Source organism: Labrus mixtus, chromosome 14 (assembly GCF_963584025.1).
Source record: "Labrus mixtus chromosome 14, fLabMix1.1, whole genome shotgun sequence".
Classification (NCBI taxonomy): domain Eukaryota; kingdom Metazoa; phylum Chordata; class Actinopteri; order Labriformes; family Labridae; genus Labrus; species Labrus mixtus.
The window spans coordinates 15,550,198-15,575,606 of record NC_083625.1 but is presented as its reverse complement, the minus strand read 5'-3'; the positions used below and the strand labels follow the sequence as shown (position 1 = coordinate 15,575,606).

Genomic DNA, 25,409 nt, shown 5'->3' with positions numbered 1-25,409 from the left:
GATAACCTGTTAGAGCTACATTAACCAGGACAAAGGGAGAGTGTTAACCTTGTGGTGAGTGTGTTCACCTGACACTGCTAAATATAGAAAGAACAGCTGTAGTTATGAGTGTATTATTCATATGTAATAAAATATATCAAACTGGTTACTGAACAACACAATTAAAAACATCTATTTTATATTAAAGTCAGCTGAACATTGGTGGATTTTGAAATGTATTTGCAAGAAAATTGTACTTAGTATGACTTCTAAGTCATTTTGAATACGGCTAAGTTATGTCAAAAACTTCAACAGGTACTGTCTTCATGTTCTTTAAAGTATTATGACTGTAAATAACTGCAAAAACACTCAATCTCAATAATTGCCACTGTTTAATGGTCACAGTTGAAGCACATGATAGATAAAAAAAAGACTATGTACACTGAAGTTTTAAAATCAAACGAAATAGAAATGAGGCTTTGACAACATACACACATACCCAACAGTTGCTACAATCTACTCATGCTCCCCCAAAGTAGCAACCATACATAGAAAAAAAAGCCACATCCAAATGAAAAAGGGAGTAAAGTGCATGTATGACAGACCTGCCTGAACAGACATTTCTGATAGACTGCAGAGAAGCTCCACTTCCAACCACAGGCACACTCCTTAAAAATGTGTACAAAAAAAGAGAGATAAAAACAAAAACTAAAGTGTACACCCACATTGTAAAGTTGTGCTACTCACTCACACACAGACACAAACAAGATATAAAAACATGTTCAGCTCCTACATTTTCAAAACTCACGATACAGACCATTACATCCTAAAGAAATAGCAGAAAAATCACAAATATACACTCTGCCTTAGCTCCGAACACCCTAACCCCACACAGAAATACATACAGAAGATGTCCAGTTTGAGTGGCATACGAGCTGAGAGGATGAAGAAGAGAGATGATGAGAAACATCACTTGTTGACAGTGACACTGTAATTGTTTCTGACTGACTTTCCAGGAATCCAGAGATTGACTTTTGTGCAGGTCAGGTTTGGTTGAGACTTACTGAGGTATTGTGTAGTCAAAAAAAACATTACAACAAACAGCAGGCCTTTTTCTCACTCACTTGTTTCAACAAAGTTCTGTACAGCTATGCAAACATTTTCAGTTGATATTCCTGTTGCCATCTCTGGATACACATTTCTCTGAGAAAGCAACTCATCTGATGTGGCTGTGGTTTTAGCTTATCTCTTTTGTGCTTGGATTATAGACTGCATATTAAGATGGACGGAGAAACAGCTGTCCGGGAGTGAAGGCCGTCAAAAGATGTAAAACTCCTGCTGAATAGGTCACAAACCGGCCTCTATTAACGGAGTAAACAGATAGGAAATGTGTCAAACTATAAACTCTAAATGCCCGTCAGATACATTTTTCTTAACTCTGGTTTAGTCATGATATTTATCATTATCATGCTGTTTTGTGTTCAAGTCTAGAAACAGCATTAACTGCCATGATTGACAACTCTGTTGATGAATGCTGTCCTGCAGCGCTGTGGGCACCGGACTAACAGAGTACAGCAGAAACAGCTAGAGCAAAGGTAATGAACACCAACACAAGAGTCATTTAATTTACATAAATGAGTGTCTGCTTCAAATCGGCACAAAAATCTGTTCCACTGTGGACTGTACCCGCCTGAGGGATTTCTGGCCATTTCATTTGCCAATTTTTCGTTTTTTTTAGTGGAAGCAGCGTGATGTCAATACCGAGGCTCTTCCAGCTGATCCCTACTGCACAGGCTGTGGCTGCAAATTCACAGTATGTCAGCGCCCTTCATGTTGATATTCTGGCTTCATCCTGTTCAATGGAAGGAGGCTGAGGCATGCTGTCCCTTTGTGTATACAGGCTACGGTTTGGATGCACTGCTGCTAGCAATAAAAAGGTCTCAAGACAAAGTCTTTCTGATAAATCATTCCAACTTCATCTTTACATGAACATTTTGAACCGATTGTGAAGGTTTGTTTTGTTTTGAGCCAGTTCATTTACACATCAGATTGTACCAGAAGAAAAACCGCATCTTTTTTTGTTTGTTTGCAACCCAGTACAACAAACACATTTTGATGATGAGACAAGAAAAGACAAGAAGTGGATAACAGAGGCTACATTCCACCTAAGATCAGGTTGGATTATTCAGCCAACCAACAGAGATCAAGTACATTTATATCAAGTTGATAACTGTGAAACCAGCCATGATTGAATATGTGCAGGCTCAGGCTGTTAGCATCGGAAACACGATGGTCATTGGAATGATTGTTTTTGCTCCTTTCTGAAAATGTTGATAACCCATCATTTCTTCCAATTTCCCCTATTTCAATGAACACAACCATCATAGCCTTTTCACTGTTCATTCACTGAGCCTCATATCGCAGATCTTCATGGGAAAAGCATACAGATAAGAAACAACTTAACACATCCTTTAAGGCAAGAGGCACTGGTTTGTTTTCGCTGAATAAATCAAACATATGCACTTGATTTGTGCTCGTTCTCTCGTTCTCTCGTTCTCTCCCTCTCTCTCTCTCTCTCTCTCTCACACACACACACAAACACACATGGTGAGGGTTACATGGTGTGGTAAAGGGTACTACTAGCAGTTCTTTTCTTAAGCCGCCTCAGGGGATGAGTCCTTCCATATTGCTGCCTTGCTGTCATTAGTGTCAGCCCAGGTAAATGCAGAGAGTCTTGGTCAGAGTTAGGTAGTCCCTGTGGATATGATGCTGGAGGTTGTGCAGGTGGAGAGGTTTCATGATCCTTATCAAGGCTCTCTGCATCAATAACGAGGCCTTCTGGTTGCTGTTGGGCTAAGGGGGGGGAGTTGTGGACCCGCTGTTTCTTAGACTCGTCGCTAACGGAGTGGGTTGAAGGTTCTGCTGTAGACGGCGCTACCGAGGTGCGGCTGAGCTCCCACTCACTCAGGTCATTTGCGAGCAACTCCAGGCAGCCCAGTTTTGCCAAAGAGGCTGAGCGCTTCATAAGAGACGGAGGGGTCAGTCCAGCCTGGCGAATCCTGGCTTCCACTTCTCTGACCCTTTTCTGGATGCTGCTGCCTCGCTTTGGAGTGGTTCCAGCACTGAGCCCAAAAACCTGGTCCACACAGCAGAATCCGCCCATGCTCACCTGCTGCAGGAAGGCACCGAGCTCGCACAATGTCTCCCACGTCTCCCTCATGATAATGTCACCTTGAGGTCCATCTGTGGAGCACTCCCAGTCTGTGCCTGACTCGAGCTCTGTCACGCCCTCCAAACACAGGAAGTTCACTGAGGCAAATGGAGAGTGGGCAGAGCTGAGGAAATGGGAAGAGGTAGAGAGCTTTCTAGTATCAGCAGGCTGGTGTTTTTGTCCTTTTGTGCTTCTGTGAGTATTTCCTAGATCACTCAACTCAATTAAATCTCCACTGTCCCTCTTAACTGGTCCATCCATCACATCTTCTTGCTCCTCCGACACCTGTGAGCCAACGGCTGTATCCTGGGTACTAGACATTGTAACAGGGGCGACACTAGGTGGATTCCGCCGAGAAGAAGATACGCTGCTTGAGAGGGATGGTGGAGATGAGGAGAGTGATGGAGTCTCATGCTCCTGTTTCATTATCTGCTCCAGCTGTTTGGTGACACGTCGCACGGACACCCTTGTCAAGTCGCTGTGGAGACAAGCAGGATCTGCCTCCTCCTCCTCCTCCTCCTCCTCTTCTTCTTCTTCTTTGTTCCTCACTTCCTCTTTAACATTCTCAGCTTCCTTGTTTATCAAAACATCTGCAACCTCCGATTCCTGCCTCAACTTCCTAGCTTCCTGGTCCTCGGGGCCCTGAGGTGCTGGTTGACTAAGAAGGCCTTGAGATACGTGCTCTGTGATCTGCACAGGAACCATCATTTCCTACAAAGAAAGGAACATAATATGAATGATTATTCAGAGTTGATGCTAAATGAAAGTTTTAGTTTATCCATTAAGTTTTATCAAAGAACCTTTAAATTAAAACAGATTCAGATGTGAAAGATAATCTAAATGAAGAGTTCCACCGTTTTGCCACAAGGTGGCGCCCCTGGACAGTGCAAAGATAAGATGTTGTGTGTTTAACAAGATTCTAAAGATTACCATTCAATCACAATATCATTTTGCCAATCCATACTGCCTTACTTCTTTTTAAAAGCATTTGATCTCTTTTCCTCTGATCCATTTACTGCTCCTAATATATTCATCTCTTTCAAAGTACTCTTCCAACATCCATTACTTACTTACTGGCCTTTACTGCTTTTATTTATTTATTTTTGTATATATATTTATTTATTTATTTTTTCTTCCAACTGCTCCAAATCTCTTCAGGTTGTATTTGGTCTGATGTGCTGTCTTCTCATAATCTTTCTATCATTACTTTGATTTTTTTTATTTATCTCCTAATGCTTTATCTACATTTCAAGCTCTGCCTGTTTTATCACTTTTATTCCTTTTATTTGCATGAATACTTGTAATCATTTTGTTAAATTTGAACTTTTGCTCAGAGGAGTCGGTAAAATCTACAAGAATATCTTCGACAAAAGATTGTTTTGTTACCTTCCGCCGCACTGCCTTTGGGCAGTCAGCTTTCTGTGTGAAAGCAACAACTCAGTGGACTGCCTTGCCAGACGATATGAAGAACTGTGATTCTATCAGAAGCTTTAAAAATAAACTGAAAAATCTGATGAAAGAATCTCAACAGCTCTGGGATACTCTGTTATGTTGTTATAGTTTATTTTATCATTATTTAATTTTGACCTACCGAGGGACTGCTGATGTAAACTAGCTTTAAGCTAACTCTGGCACAACGCATCAAATGGCAACATGTATGTCTAATATTCTACATGGTCCCTTTACAAATAAAAATAAGTTAAAACATTTTTTTTAAAGACTTCTCTCTGTTTGGCCTGACTGTTGAACGTTTATACTGTTATCTTCCAGAGTTTCTGACTTTGCTTTAGCAGTCAAAGTACTTTGTAAACATCTGTATTTAAAGGTGCTTTATCAATAAAGTCATTATTATTATTATTATAACAGTAATATTGCCTTGGAAAAAGATAGAAATAAATCAGCACACCTATGGCCAAAGACAATTTAAAGACCCGGGAGATGCTTTGAAGGGTCTCTGTGACCAAAACATGGACATTAATGTTGATTGGGAAAGTTAAATGAAAGTGAAGCAGTTTTAAATTTTTACAGGCAGAAGTCTTACCTTCAATTTTCCTTCCTCCTTCCCGCCACTAATTGGGACCTCCTGAAGTGGAGGTTGCTGTTCCTTTCCACAACTCTTCGGCTGGGGCGGCTGCTGTACAGCAGCACAGTGACTTTTACCATCTTGACTCATTCCTTTAAACTTTTCCCTGGCACTGAAAAAGTTGATGTGGTCTGCACTGTGTCCAAACAACATCTCACTGTCCTGTGGAATGGCACTGGTGTAGCTGATCAAATCACTAGTGGAGGAAGAATGGGTTACTATACACATCTGTTGGTCAGAGACTGTTTTTTTGACAGGCACTGGTGCAGACAGACACTGGGGTCCTGCTTGGTGTGTGCTTGGTGCTTGTGTTGTCATGGGCTCAGGCACTGATACAAGCATGGGTTTTATCACAGGCAGAGAGCAGGATAACACCTGTGGTTTGCCAACCTCGTCCATGCAGGCTGGAGTTGGGGATGGAGCAGGGGAGAGGGGGATGTGGTGGAAGGATGGAGGCGGGTGAGGCTGGCCCACTAAAACACTTTGTGCAACAGTCACCATATCTGTTTTCTGAAGCTCGGGCACCACAGTGGCGGCCCTTGGCTGGGAAAGGGGAGGCGATGACGGCTGCTCCTCAGAGTCACATGAGCCATTAGAAAGGGGGGGAGATAAGGGAGACACGGATCCAGCTGTCGACTTGGGACAGGGGGATCCCAACTTGTTGATCTGGACTACAGCAGAGTGAGAAGGGGCCTCAAAGCTTGATGCCAACACTCCTGCAGGGGCTGAGAATCTGAGCTTGTTGCACTGGATACCCGTATCAGGCTGGCTGGTGGAGTGTGTTGCTTTGCTTTTGTTGATTGGAGTTCCCAGTGACTCCAGCAGTTCTTTCACAGAAGGGCTAGGCGCGCTGCTGGCCTGGTTATGCGGGTCAGAGTGACCCAGGCTGTGCGGTTGGGCGTAAGACTTGGACAGCGGCTCATGGGCCTCAGATAGATCACTGTCAGAGTGAGAACGCCACAGTTTGTTGTGCCTCTGCTTGCTGTGGACGAAGGTGACAAAGGAGTTGGGTTAAAGTCTGTTCATGTTACACCTACCATTTTGAGACCATAAATTCAGGAACTAAACATGCAGATCATTTTTTTAAGGTTAACATCCTCTTTGTCCTGTGTCACAGATAAATGAAACACAGTATATCATATGCACATTCCCCGAAACTAAGCTCTCCCCAACCTCTTCTAAGACAAAACAAGCTAGGTCAAAAATACAAGAAAAACAGAAGTACAGACTACCTGACTAATGCAACTTAGATGCACTGCAAATCACACACATCCCTGAAATAAATTGTATTATTAAAAAAAGAAGAAGCCTATGGTTTAATTATAAGGCTAGTTCCTCTTAAGATAAAACAGCTATAGATGAATCAGGGGAAAAAATGGCAGTTGATAAACTGCAGTTTCGTCTCCCTACAACATCTGCAGGTTTGAATGGGAGCTTTTTTTAATTTTTACTATAACTTTCTATGTGACCTTAGTTTTAACAACAAAACTTCTGGAAGAATCTTTGGATCTCTTAGATGCTTTAACAGTCGTAACAAACTTAAACAAAGCAGTGAGTGCACAATGCCCACTGTATTAGTCCAGACACTTTACATACATTCACTGGCCGTGCAGAGGACTGAGATATTTTCCAGAAGAGGATCAAGATATTACTATTTATCATTGTATCATAATTATTAGTCATTTGGCCCTCTCCGAGTGACATGTAGAAGTTATTTACTTGTTCACCACAAGGCGATCAATGAAAATACTTTCCTAGTTTGGGGACAGTTGCTCAAATTGTGTGAAAAAATAAAAAAATAAAAAATTCTAATATTGAAGTACTTTAAAGCAGTGTTGCTTTGTGTATCGTTGAGTACCTGGCCAGCAGTATGCCCTGATACTCCTCCAGCTGTCTCATGAAGGAGGGGTTAGGTTTGGTCACAGTTCGACGCTCCTTCACATAATCAAATGCTTTTTTCAAGTCCCAGCCGTACTCCTTCATGGCGTAAGCAATCACTGTGGCAGCAGAGCGACTTATACCCATTTTACAGTGCACCAGGCACTTTGATCCAGCTTTCCTGGAGTGGACAAGAAGAACAGAGCACACATGTCAGCCTAATATTTTCTAAGTTTGTCAGAAGTTCTGATTGAGTCTTTGTCTCATCAGTAGCTACACATAAATTCTAAAAAAAAAAAATAACATGGCTGACAGGAACTGGAAGAATGATACTTTTCAGAAACAAGATGATCTGAGGAAGAGAAAGTCATGACATGTAAAACTCACTTGGCTCTGGATATAAACTTATAGGTGTCATTCCAATAAGCAAGCAGGTCTGTCGCCTCCTCATCATAAACACGGATGTTGTGGTACTCAAACACACCGGGGAAGAAGTTATCGATCTCCCTAGTTACATTCAGGATGTATTGAACCCTGAGAAAGAAAGAGACACGAACAAGAGGAGGCAGGAGAAGAACATGAGAGAGATTATTGGATGTGATGTTGGTACACACATGGCCTGTTTGGATAACAGACAAAATCTTTGTTCGGTCTTATTATATAAAACTGTTTTTTAATTGACTTTAGTACAGCCTGTACTGTGTAGTGGCTTTTGTTGTTTTTTAGCCCCCCTACTTACCCACTCTTCTGCAACTCTTCCAAATTGGATGCATTCCACTCAGATCCCTGTAGGAAACAAAAGCAATCCTCAGACTAGTTCGGAGCCTTCAACTGAGCTTTTCATAATGCTTTAATCCTGTAGCAGGCTGTCTTGACATCCAATGAGCACTCCAACCCAAACAAGAACAAAGTACCTTCAAATTTGTAGGAATTACACAAGACTATTTTATATTTTGCCAGTTTCCCAGACATAGATTAGACAAGAAGTACAAGAAATGTTCATGCAATTTACTTGAGATTAATGATAAATTATTTACATCTAAGAGCTGAGACATTTTCTATTATTGAATGGATTTATTTATACATTTCAGATTCAGTTTTCTTGCTGTTCCTTATCCTGTAGACACGAGCAACTACACACTGAGACAACCTACCAAGAAGACGTGATCAAAGATCTCCGTAGGACTGTCCATCTGGCCCAGGATGACAATCATCTCGTTGTCGATGAACTCCTTAAACTCACGCAGGTTGCATGTCATGTGCATTTCCAGTGCTGTTCGGATCTGAGTAAAACACAAACACATAGATAAGATGTGAAACAGCAAATCAAAAAAGGCTTGACTGCAGGCCCTATATTTTTTTTTGAAAGCTCAACCCTGATGACTAGAGATCTCAAACATGGATCCAATTTGTTGCAAAGAATGAGATAAAAAGCTTTTCAAATTTCACTGACGACTCCCTCTGTTCAGGGTGTATTAGATTCCAGCATCAGAAGCCCTGACTCACCTCTTTGCAGGTCACATTCTCGAGGTCTTTCTGCATCATGATCTCCCTTAAACTGGATTTGATCTGCCGCTCAGTCAGCTCTCTTTCTGTAGGTCTGCAGAAACAACATGACATTAAAATAGAATATAGGACGGAAGTTCAAGTTGTGGTTTCTGTAAATATGTTAAAGTAAACATGAGGATGTCTGATCACACTACTTTATTACACTGTACAGTATGTACACCACCTAAAGGGAAGGATAGTGATTCAATTTCTACTTTTTCATTCTTTACTGTTGGCATAAAGTATATCAAAAAAATTCTAAAGATACAAGATGAATATCATGATCATATTTTCTAGAAAATTTGTTGAAAAAAGGAGGAAGAGACTCAAAAGTTGGAAATATATACTTACATGTCAGAGAAGAGCACTGGTGAATCGGCACGGTGTGACTGCACATCCTGCATGGCATTCCACTCATTGATGTGTACCTGGTTGGAGCAGACCCTGCTCTGATAGTAGCTCACCCAGGTGAGGAACAAGCTGCCTGGGAAGTAGTTGTGACAACGAGCCACCTCGCACGCTTTATGGAGTGACTGCAGGGCCGACCTGTGAGAGAGCACAAGAGTGAGAATGAGATGAGATTTTTTAGAGGCAGGAGATGAAGGGGAAATCATGACCAAAATAGATACTTTTAAACTAATGGCTTTAAATAGATATGGGCAAACAATGATGTGAAATGGAAGATACACAGTAGATATCCATGTCTACCTAGTTGTGTGATGAATGGGTGTATGACTCACCACATGGCCTGCACAGAAACAGGCTTGAATACATGCACCCTGCTATCAGTTGACACACTGAAACCCCTGGAAGCAAGAAGAGAAGGAGAACAGAGGAAAGAGGTTCAATAAAGATAGACAGTCAGCCTTCTTGTCAGCCTGGTGTTTAATATGTTTTTATCTCTGTCATTAAAGCATGTTGTAATTTTTCTTACCCATCTCCGTCCAGGTGGATCAACGTGTCGCTCCATAAAGGCAAAACCATACCAACAGAACAAGAGCTGGAAGGGAAGAAACAGATTACCATGTTATGCTCTTTATCAGAACAAGGGGGGGCACATATACATGTGTGTGTGTGTGTGACTCACCTATCTACAGGACTGAAATCCATTCCCAACACCACGCTCTCCTCGGTGTCCTGACGACCGTTGGTTGAAACAACCACCATGTAGCGGGTGACCTGAGAGTGAACACTCTCCAAACGAACCGCCTGGAGCAGGAAAAACAAAGTTAAAGTGCTGAAAGTTCACACAAAAAGTTAGAAGTTTGTCTCGGTGTGTGTGTTTGTGTTATAAGGTGTACCCACCAGTTTGATGTTGTCCTCTGGTCTGAGGACAGTAAACATGGTTTGTAGATGTTGCTGGATGTCTCCTAGTGGGAGGAGAGGGAGAGATAAAACATCAGCTTTCATCAGATTCAACATTCACCAAAAATCATAACGATTAATTTGGTGAAACAGTTTGTTGTTGTGAAAAAGCCTCACCTGCGTGTTTGCTCCGTAGCTGTGAGAAGCGAGAGGTGGAAGATGTGGTGGAGCCATTTCCTCGAGGTAGGAACAGAGCTGCTCCTTTAACTGTCAGGAAACTTTCACTGATGCTGGACAGAGAGAGATAGAAAGAGAGAGAGAAAAGAAAACGAGTGAGTGATAAAAAAACTTGAAAATGATAAAAATGAATCCTTGAGGGGAAATCACGCAATAGACATTGTTGTGGGCTCAGGGAAATTGAGATTTTTATTATTTTTGATATTTATAGAACACACTGTCCTAGTGCTGTCCTTGTAACGCTATAGTGGTGTTCTGGTGTGGTTGTTTTTAAGTCCTCACTGTATTTTTCTTCAGCATGAAAACATCTGCTAATGTAAAGAGTATGAAGGATTTATTCATCTATAAAAAGGTGAATGAGTTTCAATATTGCAGATTTAATCTTGTGTTATGTTAAAAATTACACATGACATCCTGTACAAACATCATATGCTGAACTATAATGGGAAGATTTGTGTGCCTTTAAGAGCTCAGGACTTGACTCGACTGTGAGGTTTGCAGCAAACAGCAGCTGTCTCCAATAACATGCCGGCTTAACTGAACTGGACATGTTCATAAAATGACGGGGGGCACAACTAACAACAGGGTGACAACAGAGAGGACAAAAGGAAATGTTGACTCATTTATTTTTTTCTTGAACCAGTACACTTTCCTGCAGTTACAAATTACAACTCATTGTGTTTTTGTAACAAGCAGTTACACTTTAAGTTTCACTTAAAGTCTAAATTTGTTACTTAAGACTTGGGGTAACAAATAAAAGCCATGGCTGAGGCTGAGAAAGAATAAAAAAGAGACAGGATGTCTCATTGTGTCTGCTCTGAGGGCGAGAGGGACAAAAATACTGAAGAAAAGAACATTCTAAAGTAAGAAAGGTAGACTTCAAATATTTGTGATAAAGAATGTCATACAATGTTATATTTGATGTTATGTTTGTTTTTTCTAACACAGTCTCATCCCACATCTGTTTCCATCTCAACTTCTCTGATAGTGAAATTCAAACAATTTGTGACCATTTTGAATAAAACTGGATCTGTCGTTACAGCATCAAAGAGTCTTCTAGTGAAACTCTTAATGGTCAAGTGAAAAAGTAAGATAAGATAGGATATACTTCATTGTCCCAAAAGGGAAAATAGTTTTGGACTCTGTCCTGCAGTTATAAGTTAATTAAAAAGGAAATAAATATAGATCATACAAAACATGTGAAAATTCCACATAAAAACACCTTCCTGTAGCAGTGACATATTGACATGTACCATGTACCATGGCCCCTTGGCCGATCTTACGTTTCCTCTTATTCAGAATATTTTCATATAGTGGAAAAAGCCTTGATGGCCAATAAAGGGATAAATAGCCATAGTAACACTGGCAAGAAAGACAATTAATGAAGCTAGTCAATGATGCTGAAACTACACACAAAACAAATAATTAAAAAAAAAATTGTTCATTTGGATGCTAGACTGCATTGTGCATCTACTGAAAGGAGCCTCAGTCCTTTAATCTCTAACAGCTGAGTTAGCACTCTTTTGCCGAATGTAAATAATGGACATATGTCTCATGAAAGTGTAAATAAAAAGTAAATACAGACAAACTATGCACCACCTTTGTAAGTCAAACACACAAGTGGCATTTGAATGCCAATTCCAAGAACTAGTTCTCCCTCAGCTGATAGATAAATCACATCATATCATTCTTAAAAAGATTCTGCTACACAGTGAGCCTCTCAGCTGTGCTCCCACAGGATTGAATGAGTGGAAATCCATACGCCTGGTTCAAGAACAGCAAAGACAGAAGACTGCATGTGAGTAGATAAGTATGGCATGTGGGAGGCATTTGACATGAAGCAAAAGGAAGGAAACGTCTTCCTGCGGACAGTGACTCTGCTGCTGCTGTGCTGTCACATCCTTCCCATGAAGATATCATGGGAATACTGCGTGTCTGTGTCATAGCAGACCATTGTTACTAAAAACTCCAAAGCAGGTTAAATGAGAAACTATGTCAAAAGAGGATGTAAGGAGATTTGTCCAAGTGGGTTTAGTAAATAAGAAAAGCTGTCCAACCATTGACTGGTATGGTACAAACTTAATGTAACCCTAATAGACTATCACACAGTGAAAATACAATAACCCCGAGATGTTCCTTTGAATCACAGGTAGGCCACTGTCACACAGCAAGCCAGCGGGTTTCAGCAGAGTGTAACCAGTTAACTTACAGTTTAGAAATGTTCCCCTGAGATATCACGGAGTTCTCGGTGAAATAAGGTCTCATCTGCTCCCCGCAGCAGGCGCAGAAGCAGCCGGCGGATGTGCTCCGAGGCGCGGTCTCAACACCGGGAGGCATGGCTGCTCTAGTGGCGGCGACAAGGCGCTAAAGAGGCGGACTGTGGTGGTTACCAAAAGACGATGATGAAGTGTGGGGCGGTGGGGTCACTCCGAGGACTTGAAAACACAAAAGGTCGTCGAGCGGTACTAAATTTACTAATCTGAAAAGAACTAATCAGACGTTTTGCTTCTATCGAAAATCGATATTGAGGATTTTTAATAACACACGGTATTGTAGGCTAATATTGAGAGAAGGCAGATATGTTGACATATTTAGCACAAGCTGTGGCAGAGCAGGTGCCTCATAACATCTGCTGAGTGGTACTGCCCCATTTGTCTGCAGCAGGCTGCGGTAAATGTGCCGCTGAGGGGAGGAGACACGTGTGGACCAATCAGCGAACAGAGCGGTGTGTCGACGGCTTCAATCAGGCTTCAATGAGAGGAGGGGGTGACGCATGACAGCCACCAATCACAACACTACCGTTTAGACACATCTCTAAAAAGGCCTACCAGTAGATTATTTTCAAAGGTAAATCAATAAAACAAAAAACTTTTACGAATGTTAATGTTGATTACCAAGTTAATGTGATTAAATGCTGGTCGACAGATAGGCCTAATATTCAAAAATGTATAACTATAGGCTAGAAGACAACAAGATGTAGCCTAATTGATATTTAAGATTTTTCAAGTAATTTAGTTTAAACTATTCTCAGATCAAACTCAGAAGAAAATGGCTTCCTAAACCGACAGAGGTAAATAGGCTTTAGCTTTGTGGCTTAAGGTTTAGTCAACCTGAGATAAATGCATGATAAATGGCTTACTTTATTGCCTAGTATCTCAGAAGAAAATTAAGGTAGGCCTAAATATTCACTATTTTCTGTTGCTACCATTAGGATCAAGTTAAGATATCAATTCTAATTTTCAGAAATTCCTCCTTGATTTTTATGAATTTTGTCACATTTTTTACAACTATCAACTTAAAGTCAATGTAAAGATCGGTCCAGGCTGAATGATCGGCTGAAACAGAACTTTTCATTTCATTTCACCTTAAAACATGGGCAGTGAGTGATTCATGCGCTCCAGTAGGCCTACTTTCTTTGGATTCTGCCAGTCTGAAGGAGTCCTTTGAATTATTTTTTATATAAACTTTTCATTTAGGGAACCTGAGTTTCCAAAACTCAAAGTTGATTTAGTAATTAGGCTAAAGATTAAAAAAAAAAAAAGAAAAAAAGTTGGTGCCTTGCCTATATTGATTAATGCTGTGATTGCTGCCACTTTGGGTTAGATTTAGGCATCAAAACTACTTGAAAAGGTTGAGAAGAAGGGCAGGATTTGGTTTCAAATAATCCATCAGTGTTTGTTTACGTGTTTATAGGAGACAAACAGCTATGTGCGAGAAGATGACAGAGAAAGGCATTTGGACATGTGCAAGATAAAGGCAAATTAAGATGCAGGTGTGGGAATCGCAGGGTATTTCATGATACAATATGATACCTTATACAGCAGATCTGTGATCATGTGTGTGTTGCAAGACAGCAATTTAATGATACATACCGATATTGAATAATACAAAATTGCACATCATGTAAATTGCAGTATTCATATTTTTCTCTGCAATGTGTTGTCATTTACACCTCTCATCACACTTCATCATTACTACTTTATTTCACTTCTGTTTGACATGAAATGTCTTTTACCATCATTTCTTCCTCATCGTCAATAAATTTGTTGACACTGTCCTCATTCAGAGTGGCAGGAAAATCAGTTTGGAGCTCAACAGTTAGGACCAGTGATATGTTAATTGTCAGGAAAACGATATATTGCTGTACCAATATTTTGTCCCATCCCTATTCAGAAGGTAATGATCCTGGTTCCTGGCACAAAGTATAGCTGAATGAAAAGATGGAGGAATGAATCAGGAAGCATGATATGGAAGCAGCTAAAATCATTAATCATACATTTACATTCAAAATGACTTTATGGCATCATTTTCATAACTCTGGTTAATCAAGTTAAACCAAAAATGATAGCAGTAAAATCTTAAAGCTCCTGTGAGGAACTTTTGGTGCATGAAGATTTTGGCGTTCCCCTGTGGACAAGGCAGGACTTCTTATCTACCCTTTTGTACTGAAAATGTCTGTGTTTTTTTTGACAAAAAGAAAATTAACCCTGCTTTCTGTAACAATCAAATATATCCCTCACCTCAAATAACTGCAGAGGAAAATGTAAAAATCGTTTGTTACAGTGGATTGCAGTTGATGACTGTCTGGCACCCGCAGCAGTGGTTTCAAGCTTTCAAGTCTTTCTCATAACCAGCTAAAACTACTCACAGCTTCTGTCAACTGTTAAGTTATGCAGGTGGAGCCCTAGTCTTATTTTGCTTAAATAAGCTGTTGGATCATTCCAGTCAAATTACTAGTCAGGTCTGACAAAGTTCTTGTCAGGATCTTTCAGCACCAGCTTTTCCATCACATCTCGACTGTGTGAAACTCAATATTCAGTTGTGCAATTGCTTTCCATCGTGACAGCCAGATACCACTAACAAAGCAACCCTACAACCACTTTCTTTAGATTGACAAATACTGAACTAACGTCTAGTTCAGTCTCATAAACAACAACCAGCCAACGGGAAATGTTTTTCTTTATCCAAGCAGATTCTAAGACAGAGTCCTTATCTGTCAGGAGAGCAGCTATAGGTTAGGCGCTTTGTTGTTAGAAAACATTTCATACTCTCTCATTGAAAAGAGGGTTATGTCAATATTTCTCCTGATTAAGGATTTATTACTGCACATACCCAGAGGAAGATCCTCTGGAGAGTTTTGGCCACAAACACACTGATCACATAGTGTTGTTTGAACCCTGCTGTAGGAAGAAGGGTGACAAAGTTGTGTAACCGACTCTACCTCTTTTGCCTTTGGGGAAAATTCTTACCAGAGCAGCGACACCTGACACTGTAAGTGCTGCTGCTTCCAGCAACAGCAAACAACTTCAACAACAACAACAGAAAAAGGATTGAGAAATCAAAAAGAAGATATCAGCAGGGACTTGGAGTGAAACTTGACCTTGAACTTGGTTACGCTGCTTGTTTCTTGTTGAACCCTCGTGGTTTCAATTTAAGGATTGATTTCAGACTTAGGGTGACTGTGTTGCCACCACCTGACTGCCAATTCATATGACAAGATAAACAACCACAGCGTTATTTTTCTGTTAAGTACAGCTGATGCTTGTGTAATACACATAGACAAATGTGCAGCAGCAGTGTGTAACTTTGACATCCTCTCAGTGATCTTTAAGGCAGGATAATTCCTTTGTATTAGTCCGATGAGTCACAGGTTGTTGAACACATTAATATACAAAATATGGTGTATGTTTGTTTGGTTTAACAACGTCGAGTAGAACATTTTAAGGAGACAGGATAGTGCAAACACAAACACTGAATTTTAATCTGACTGACACCCTATCAACACCTCACCCTCCTGGCTCACCACAGCCTCCTCTCTCGTCATTAAGCTGCTTTCTCATTATGCAAGACTTTTTTTCCCCTCCCAAAATATCACCTTAATCTCACTACCTTTTCATATTTTTTCATCTATTGTATGTAGGGCTAGAGGATCACACTCCTCTCCACCTTACCCTTTTCTCATTTGACTGCTGAAACTCACACTGTCCAATGACGAGCAGCAAAAGCCAGGATGTGGTTGTTACGTGTAGTAGACAGACACCGGACTCTCGTCTGCAGCTCCTCTGTCTCCACGTTTACACACACAGACGGTCACCTTAGCAATCACAACACCAAATACATAACAAAGTACACCCAATGCTCTCACTCACACACACACACTTCAGTGGAGTCTTGCATGTATATTTTTCTCACTTATCAGCTATTTTCTGATGATAGACAATATTTGAGGGCTTCTGGTGTAGCCAGCTGATACCAAGTCAACTGATATGGATTATCAGGGCACAGACTTCCTCTTCCTTTTGCTCATCATCATTTACAGTCCAACCAACAACATTGGATCCCGTAAGGACGTTTAGGAACATACTTTACAACCAAACCATTTGCACTCATATCCACGAAATTAGTTTGAGGGGATTCATAAAATGCTAAATTGTTATCAGACGATAGCAGATTGGTTCTGTCTTGTCCTTCATACAACCCATCTGATTGATCTATACTGAAAGGACGACATCAACATTTCCAACATCAGAAATCTTTTCACTGCCTACAGACTCTTATTTAAAGATAATCTTTTCCCCACACTTTAAATATCTATCGGGGAGTCATAGGGCCACACAAATAAACTGTAAGGTTAATGGAAATGTGTAGATGAAAATATTCATCATGTCACTAGCTGTTTTTTCATCTGAGTAAAGGATTAATTCAAAGGCAAGAACAACTCCTCTTCTTCTTCTAAAGACTTAAAATACATTCATAACTTTTTCCCTTTGGATTCTCATCTGCAGGTTCCTCCATTAATGTTGCTGCTTTAGCTGACGTCACTAGTCTGCTGATGTCACTGACTTTAATCAGCAGCACTGCAGTAGGCACTGCTTATGCAGAACAGGTACACTGCATCACTGAAGCCTTATTCAGGTCTGAATGAATGTCACTACCTGTGTGAGAGATGAGCTCTGCTGCAGCTGCTTACCTCTAGAACACTGACGTCAGCAGTTTGGAACATTAATTCAGCACTTAAGTGTGCAGGCTCACATCTATTGAACCGTTTTGCTTCTTTGCCAACAGTGACCATTAAGATGTGAATACAGTCGCCTGAAACTTGGACTCTGATGACAGGATTAGAACTTAAAATATGTCCTAGATGTTTAATTTCTATCTACCCACAATTAAAAGTTCATCCTACAAAAAAAGTATATATTGTATCACTTTTACTGAACAAACACAAATGTATAAAATCAATTGTGATTTGTTAATGTGTACAGCTGATATCACATAAAACTATATTTGAGTGTTAGATGGCAAATGAGGATACATAACAGATCACAATAGTATAGGCGGTGTATGTTTGAGTTTCAGGCAAGCGGCAGCCTCCAAGCTTGAAAAATGAAGCCAATGCGGAAGTGCAAAATCCTGCAGTTCCTCGAGTGTCTGCTTGAGGCTGGCCCCAGGAACACCAGAAGTCACTCACATGACTGGCAACAAAAGCCGTTTTTACAGCCAAAATAAACATGATTTAAGGACACGTTACATCAAGGTATAGGGGGTGAATTTTGTTTAAACGGCTCCGTTTTGATTTTGAAAACAATACACGTTATCCATAGTTAGGCGCGTAGCTGACATGATGTAATGGTTCGTCAAGAGGCTTAAACCCCGTCTCAGTTTCAGCTCTAAGCCTGTCATTAGGTTGACTGAAAGTTAGGGTGAGGCAGCATTTCCAGCATGGCGGCTGCTGCCGATGAGCCTCCATAGCCCCCTGCCGTAACAGATGGCTGACGTCACTCGGCTTCATCCATTAATATTTACAGTCTGTGGTTTCAGGTGATCAAGTTTGTTAACATTCCTTAACGATGTAGCCGAGGATTACCTCATTGAGTTGAACCTTTTCTTCCTCCTCCTACTCTATCCACTGGCAGCACACAGACAAATTCAACCAATAGAATATAGACCAATCTTAACATCTTACTCTACTGTGCATATGATGGTAAATTACAATACTTTTATGCATATGCAGAGTTGTAGACCGGTACAACCCAGTACAGTAGACACAGATCCTGATCTGAATATATATTCAAAGAGGTTTGAGGCTACTCTGGAGACAAGACAAGGCTCAGCCTTGACTAGCAACTTGATATTTATATATAAGTAAGTGCTCCTTCACAACATGCTCCAACATGTCCTTACAAGTAATAAAGTCATGATGCTGCATATTTGAATGAAACAGCATTCAGTTAAATCAAGCATCAGAGCAAGACTTCTTCTGCTGAAAATGTCACATTCACGAGGAATAATTTAGGACAATTTTCAAATATCATGAGATAAAAAAAAAAAAAGAAACTGAGGATAATAGTTTAATTACATTTTACTGTAAATCAAAATTATGGGAGACAATACCTTCCTCTGTGTCCACACACACACACACACACACACACACACACACACACTATGTGAATATAGATTTCACTCCCAGCTGCACAAATACAGAAAGCCCTCTCAGTTGGAAGCCTAAGAGCTCCAATGACCAGACGGACAAACAGGCGCTTAACTTTGGGAGGGGCCAGCAATCCTCTCTGGATCAGCAGGGCAGCTCCCCTGACCCACATACCCAGACCTGACTCACAGGACACCACTGCCCTCTAATGGATAGACAGGGATCTACTGTTAATAACCTCACATGAGATGATTTCAGGATGTAATTATCTAAAGGCCAAATACAACAAAGAGAGAGAAGTGAGAGTGTTGCTGCAATTAAATGTGACCGGTATCATGTGAATGTAGAACAAATAAACACAGAAGCCGTGGCAGGAAATTGCTGATTATTGGTGGACTAACACCAGTTGGAAATGCGGTTGAATGAAACAGGATAAACCAGACTCCCGACTCCAGTTCAATGCCTAAGGCAACGAGGGACAGCGATGTATTGTGTCACCACAATAGCACAGCAGCTCTTTGTATCAGGAAGGAAATCCTGGAGGGACAGGCATATTTAATGATTAAGCATCAAGTGCTCCTTTAGGTGAAGTCTATTTTCTCCCCAGTTAGTCTAGGTCAAGGTATGTGGCGTCAGAAGTCAAGGCAACAACATAACAGACCCTGTGTCCTCTGACACTTCAGGTCATGCTCTGGTTGCCTTTTTAACCATTAGGGCCTTGAACTACACTTAGATACATTACACACAGGTTTTTGAAGTCCCAATCCCATTGAAAATGATATCTGAGGTAAAAGGAGGAAGTTTCTTTTCAATTAACAGGTTATCAACGTGGAAAAAAAGAGTTGTGTGAGACAGAGAAGTGGGTGATAGTGCACAATATCTGTCAATATCTTACCTCCTTGGCTGAGAGCGACGATCATCCTCCCCACTACCAGACTCCTACAGAGATAAATGTGAAAATGACCTTTAGACATGTGTCAGTGTTATATTATTGGACATTATTTTGATGTTGACACATAAAACTTTTTATTCAGAATTGATCAGAGAAGTTAAGACATGTAAAAACCTATTCTCAAATTTCAATGACAGAGGAAAACAAAGACATATTCATAAACTGTTAGTGTTGCACACAGATTTATCTTGCAAAATTTGTATTTATCTATTTTGAAAACTTTGTTTAAGAAAAGTGCTGTTTTAATTCAGCCAACATCATAGCAAAGCCAATCTTAACAACAAAATGATTATAACTCGATAGTTCCACTTGAATCACACAAAAAGTGAGACAAATGTACATGAACCCCACTGTTCACCCCACTGTGTTAAAAACAAAAATCTTACTCTTGTATTTCTAAAGTCACATACGCACACAGACACATTTACAAAGACAAAATAAAATGGCACACAGCATCAACACACTATTCAGCCTGAACTCAATTTGCACACTCTCCAGGAAAATGACCTCAGTCTGTTTTTTAAGGTGTGGCCGGTCAGAGAATAACATATTCACACACGAAAACAAGCAGGACGATGAGGACAGAGAATAAGATCAGTGCTGTGTGGAAGCTTCACTAAATGAGAGGGCCAATGGATTAGCAGCAGTTTAACACCTGGCACTGATCTTGAGCTATCTGCTTCTTATCTTGTTTACACTGCATGTTGGCTATGGTGGCATTAACAACATTACAAACCATTAAGGGCTTCATAATAGGAAGAATTGGATTACAGGTTGATGACAGACAATAATGAGCACTGGAGAAAAGAAGAGCTTGTTGAGCTGCCTCCATATGTTTGTTTCTATGTAGATGATACAGTAAATCATACAGCAGATTTTTCATCATGTACAGTAAATTCAGATGCAGTCAACGCAAATGAAGGGCAGTGCACATATAGTTATTATTTTTGGTAGAAGTATAACAGAGTATGGAATTGGTATGTTTTTAACTAGTTTTTTTTTTTATGTGACTCGATTGCATATTCAGTTCAATATAAAGTCAATGATGAGGCATGCCCAGTCTCTCTCAGGAACCTTGTCCAAATCAGGCTTCCACTCTGGTCTCTCAGAACCAAAAGCAGCACCAGAGGTTTATATAACAGATCATGCCAGTTCTTGAAAGTCCGATATAGGGCTGCTCGATTATGGCAAAAATCATAATCATTATCTGCTTTGATTAATATAGAGATCACAATAACTAAACAGGATTACTAATTGATTTTAAAACGTCTGCATCACATGAACATGTATTCATAAAAATTTAACACTCTCAACTAACATTCTGATCGGAGGCCGACCAATTAATCGGCCAGCTGATAATATCGGCCGATTTAGCATAAGCAGTGACTATCGGTATCGGCAAATTTTATCACAGATATGCACCGTTTTACAAGATTTATTCACCAGTCAAATAGAATTTCTCTTGAGTTTCATTGAATTGCACTAGCAGTTCTCTTTCCCCAGCAGAATGTGATGTATGGATTACAACTAGCAGTATCACCCCCAGTGTTGAGCGGTGACGCACGTACATGTGCAGTTACATTTCAGTTAAGTGCCCATCTTGTCTACGTTTTACTGTAAATCTTTTCAACAAGTGTTTGATAACTGCATTTGAGGGATCAACACAATAAACGTGTATATCTATCTCCAAAGAACGAATAAGAGAGATATCAGCGGATAAATCGGTATCTGATTTTTTTCTTGCCCAATATTGATACCGCTATCGGCCCCAAAACTCCCATATCGACCAGGCCCTTTTTAGAAAAAACTAAAATACGTCAAATTATTATAATAAATAAATACAAATAAATGAACAGTGTTTTTGAGCTAGTGCTGATGTATACATTTGTGGCCTAAAAATAATAATAAACACTTCAAAACATTTAACACACATGGCAATACCTTGTGATAAAACTAGCACAACACGGAATGCGGCTCAGTAATCTTTTAATCTCAATGATCTTGTTTTCATGAACGTGTGAAGACATTATCCGAATAGAAATTGACACCTGATTAATTTCCCAGCCCTGGCCTGATGTAAAATATGTGACCCTGCAGCAATGTTTCCATAGAGAGTTTTGAATTGAGGCTCTCTACATTTTTTCATTCATTAATTGTTTAATATGAGAAAATGTAAGCAGCACTTCTTTGTGACTCCATAATTAAAAACTTGTTAGCACTTGTTGGGAAAATTTGTATTTGGCTTGACTTCCAAAGACGATAATTGTATTAACTCTTGTAGCAACATCATTGTAGATCATGTAATGAGTGTGCTCGTTAGAAGTTGTGTGGTTTTCGTTTCATCTCATGTGATGAGACAGAGAGTTTCCGTGGCATGCTGTCCGATGTTGTGACACATCTAACCTTTGCTTAGATTTGAAAACACATTTTGCATGTATGAAAATGAAAAGCTTGTTTTCCCAAAGCTTATGGAAATGTGTAGCCCGAATGAACAGGCTGGGCAGGCATCCACAGGACTGTAGACAAGTTTGTGCTGCGCTGAGAGTCACAAGTTACAGCATCTACAATGGAGCCTCCGAGTTAGAACTGGTAAAAACTTCAACCCCTAAAGGCCTGATAAATGTTTCCAAGTGCGTGTACTGCAGAGTGTATGTTCTTATTTTGCCTACAAATACCCTTTTATGAAGCATAAACACTGGACAGGTTCCACATAAAGTTCAAGTCAATATGGGGGGAAGAGAACAGCTAGCAGGCATCTCATGATAGACTTTACATGAGACTTCACACACACACACACACACACACACACACACACACACACACACACACACACACACACATCACATGACAGAGAGACACAGGAAATTAGATGTCTGTGCAATGCGTTATCACTGTATGTGTGTGCGGGTTGCAACTTGAAAGCATATTTCCACAAGAAAACAGTATATCCTTCACCACCCCAGTCTGCCTCACCTTTCCAAATTACACATATGCATATCTTCCTCCTCTAGTTTTACAGCACACACACCTTACATGATGAAAGACTTCCTGCAGGTCTGTAACATATATGATCACTCAAAGGAGGAAAACTACAGACATCACTGTGTACTCTTACGATTGCTGGTACTGATGGCTCATTGTTGATGTTTTAAAATATTCTTGTTTCATACATTTTGAGTTGTTCTGGATGACAGTCAGAATAACTTACCTAACATGTGTGTGTACAAAGTACGACAGTAAACATTATGCCTACATGTAGAACCAGTTTTTCTTTGAGAAAACAAAAAGGTGTGAAGGACAGGGTCCCTCTCAAGGCCACAATTCTCTGTTGAAATACTAGTTTGTGACTGCCATACCTGACTGTAGTTTGTGATTTTGGACACAGTCAGAAGTAGAAAATAACACATTGTAAAAACACAAACTGTAATTTTGTACTTGCACCAACTAGCAGGGAAACAGGGTTTCTTTTTTGAGTATTTTGGACATCAAGTAACTTGATTTTAAAGTTAGATTGGAAAAAATGCCAATTATTAACTTGTCAGCATATATTTCATGACAGCTGTCCTTTGTGTCCCTTAAGGTCATCGCATGACAATTTGAATATATATATATTTTTTTACGAGGAATCTAATTTAATTGCTAAGTTAAACTGTTAATCAAATCTGGTTGTTTTATCAAAAATTGTATCACAATCATAGGCTGTAAATAAACACGGACCAAGCCTGAGTGTCTACACCTATTGGTTTCTAAAGGGTTGTTTTAGAAGCCTATCCATGGCGGTTGCCAAATTGGAAATGCCGACTCTGTAAAACCTTCGGTCAACCTAACAACAGGCAAACAGCAGGATCTGAGGCGGGCCTTTAGTCTCCTGAGAAACTGCTACAATGCGGCCGCCTGCAGTCAGATAGGCCACACCCCTAATATACATAACACATATGAAAATCAAAACGGATGAGTTATAAAAGATTTCACCCCTTGTACGGTGTGTCGATAAAGACATTAAACTATTCAAAACAAGATCGTTTTTATGTATCTGGCTTTGAACATGTTCATTTCTGCTGTCAAAAAAATACATTTTAACATGGGGTGTGTAAGGGACTTCCGGGACTAAATGTTTCAAATAGACACTCAAGGAACTGGAATTTATTTTTGAACTTCTGCATTGGCTTCATTTTTCAACACTGCAGTTTGCCGCTTGATCACAATACATCTATGATTTGAATGATTTGATGAACAAAACAATCACAAAACTTTATACTTGATGTTATCCTTCTCGTATTGTAATGGTACAATAACCATAACCATAAAGTAAGTCAATAACTCCATCACTGGGAAGTAGTCTCAGCATGTAAGACACAGGAAGTGAGTCACGATGTGTGAAACAATATTTCCTCCTCATTATGTAGGCTTAGGCCTGGTTGAATTCCCTGCTTTAGTAGAACCAAAACTGGCAGAGCAAAAGGCAATACTAAAATCACCTGCTCCTCTACTTTGCATGTGTACACTCCTGACTTCTCTACACTAAAACACACACACACACACACACACACACACACAAACGCACACACACACACCACACAAACAGGAAGAGAGAGGCAGACAGAGGATCATACAGACAGGTCCGAGTATAGGAAGACTGTGAGAAGACAAAGACGAAGACACACGTCCACAATCTTGTTAACAGACCAACATACAACAATAATAATGCAAAAGGAAATAGCGCTCATGCGTGTCACACGCATTTACATTCTATGGTCACACGGCGCTTATTACGAGCGGAAGTGCCTGGCATATTCGTGTAAGATTGCTGGACTACAACTCCAAGCTAGGAAAATAAATATATTTAGGACTAAACTAGCTTTCAGACTTATAAACTGTCAAAAAGAAAAGCAGGAAAATCTGACAATTTTCACTGAAAACTCTTATCTCGCAGTAACCTACTACTTAGCGGTAGTAGCTCAGTGCGAATTGAACCTTCGAGCAGGCGGAAATGTGCATAGAAGAACCTTGTCAACACTGAAATATAATAAAAAAAACAGGAGATCAAACCTCTCTGTGCTAACACTATGCAAACAATGTTGTCTTTCCTGTCAGTTGTAGCAATATATACACAAACAGGTTAAGTAAGCGGCGAGTAAGGACAAATATCTTAACTGAAAATGATGAGCGGCTATATTTCACGCATGCGCAGGAGTACAAAGGCAAGGCACTTTATGACTGTCAGCAGTCGAGAAAAAGACAGCGGAAAATAAGCCTCAAATCCCCTTCGACCTCTGAAAGGTTTGGATTTCGTGGTGATGGGATGGCAGTGTAGGAGGGTTCAAAAAAGGCTGCTCTTACCGAAACGCAGGGGCTGGAGCTGGTGCTGGGGGTCGGTGAACGCTGCACGGTAACCAGCGCCATTCAGCGACCGGGAAGCGGACACCTGAGAGGAAGCGACACCGGAGAGACGAGCATTATTGTTCAGAGGCTTTGAAACCCCAGTTAAACCAGGGGAAATTGGTTTTCTATCGTACTCGCTCTCCCTTTCTCCCTGGTCGTGGACTATTTGACTACTCCCCGGCTGTTTCCTCTGTCAGTGTCACCTGCGCATGCGCAACTACCCTTAGCTTGTCAATCCCGATTAACCGTCTGTGTGCTGGACGTAAACAAAGCAGTTGTTAATAGAAAGTGCCTGAGTACAATAATGGGCCTAAACCTGAGACAAGATAGCATATGTAGTGGAAAATAGGCTATAAAAACAGGTGTATTGACACATGAAGGAAGCAGGATTGATTGCACAGTCAGA

At 40.3% G+C, this 25,409-nt stretch overlaps 2 protein-coding genes across 5 annotated transcripts in view; one reads left to right on the top strand and one right to left on the bottom strand.

Annotated features, from left to right (window-relative positions):
- Positions 1 to 352: 352 nt before the first annotated feature.
- On the bottom strand, positions 353 to 25,205 carry ssh2b (slingshot protein phosphatase 2b). Of its 2 annotated transcripts, XM_061055386.1 has the most exons (15): positions 24,962 to 25,205; positions 19,565 to 19,608; positions 10,182 to 10,294; positions 10,005 to 10,069; positions 9,787 to 9,908; positions 9,634 to 9,699; positions 9,440 to 9,505; positions 9,051 to 9,245; positions 8,658 to 8,751; positions 8,306 to 8,434; positions 7,891 to 7,937; positions 7,539 to 7,685; positions 7,132 to 7,332; positions 5,232 to 6,255; positions 353 to 3,901 (listed from the first exon to the last, which is right to left on the bottom strand). In XM_061055386.1, the coding sequence occupies exons 1-15, from the start codon at positions 25,022 to 25,024 to the stop codon at positions 2,594 to 2,596; spliced, it is 3,684 nt and encodes a 1,227-aa protein (XP_060911369.1). In that variant the 5' UTR covers positions 25,025 to 25,205; the 3' UTR covers positions 353 to 2,593. The 2 variants fall into 2 exon arrangements, with proteins under 2 accessions (XP_060911369.1, XP_060911368.1); XM_061055385.1 differs by lacking the exons at positions 19,565 to 19,608; positions 24,962 to 25,205 and adding an exon at positions 12,451 to 12,867.
- The window catches only part of LOC132988184 (methyltransferase-like protein 27), a 144,673-nt gene continuing 131,307 nt past the window's right edge, over positions 12,044 to 25,409 (top strand). The window contains exon 1 of one of the 3 annotated variants that reach the window (XM_061055395.1): positions 12,044 to 12,172. In XM_061055395.1, the coding sequence (XP_060911378.1) occupies positions 12,059 to 12,172 (114 nt within the window). In that variant the 5' untranslated portion in view covers positions 12,044 to 12,058. Of the gene's footprint in view, positions 12,181 to 25,409 lie in introns of all 3 variants that reach the window. The other 2 variants (XM_061055399.1, XM_061055405.1) reach the window with 2 other exon arrangements.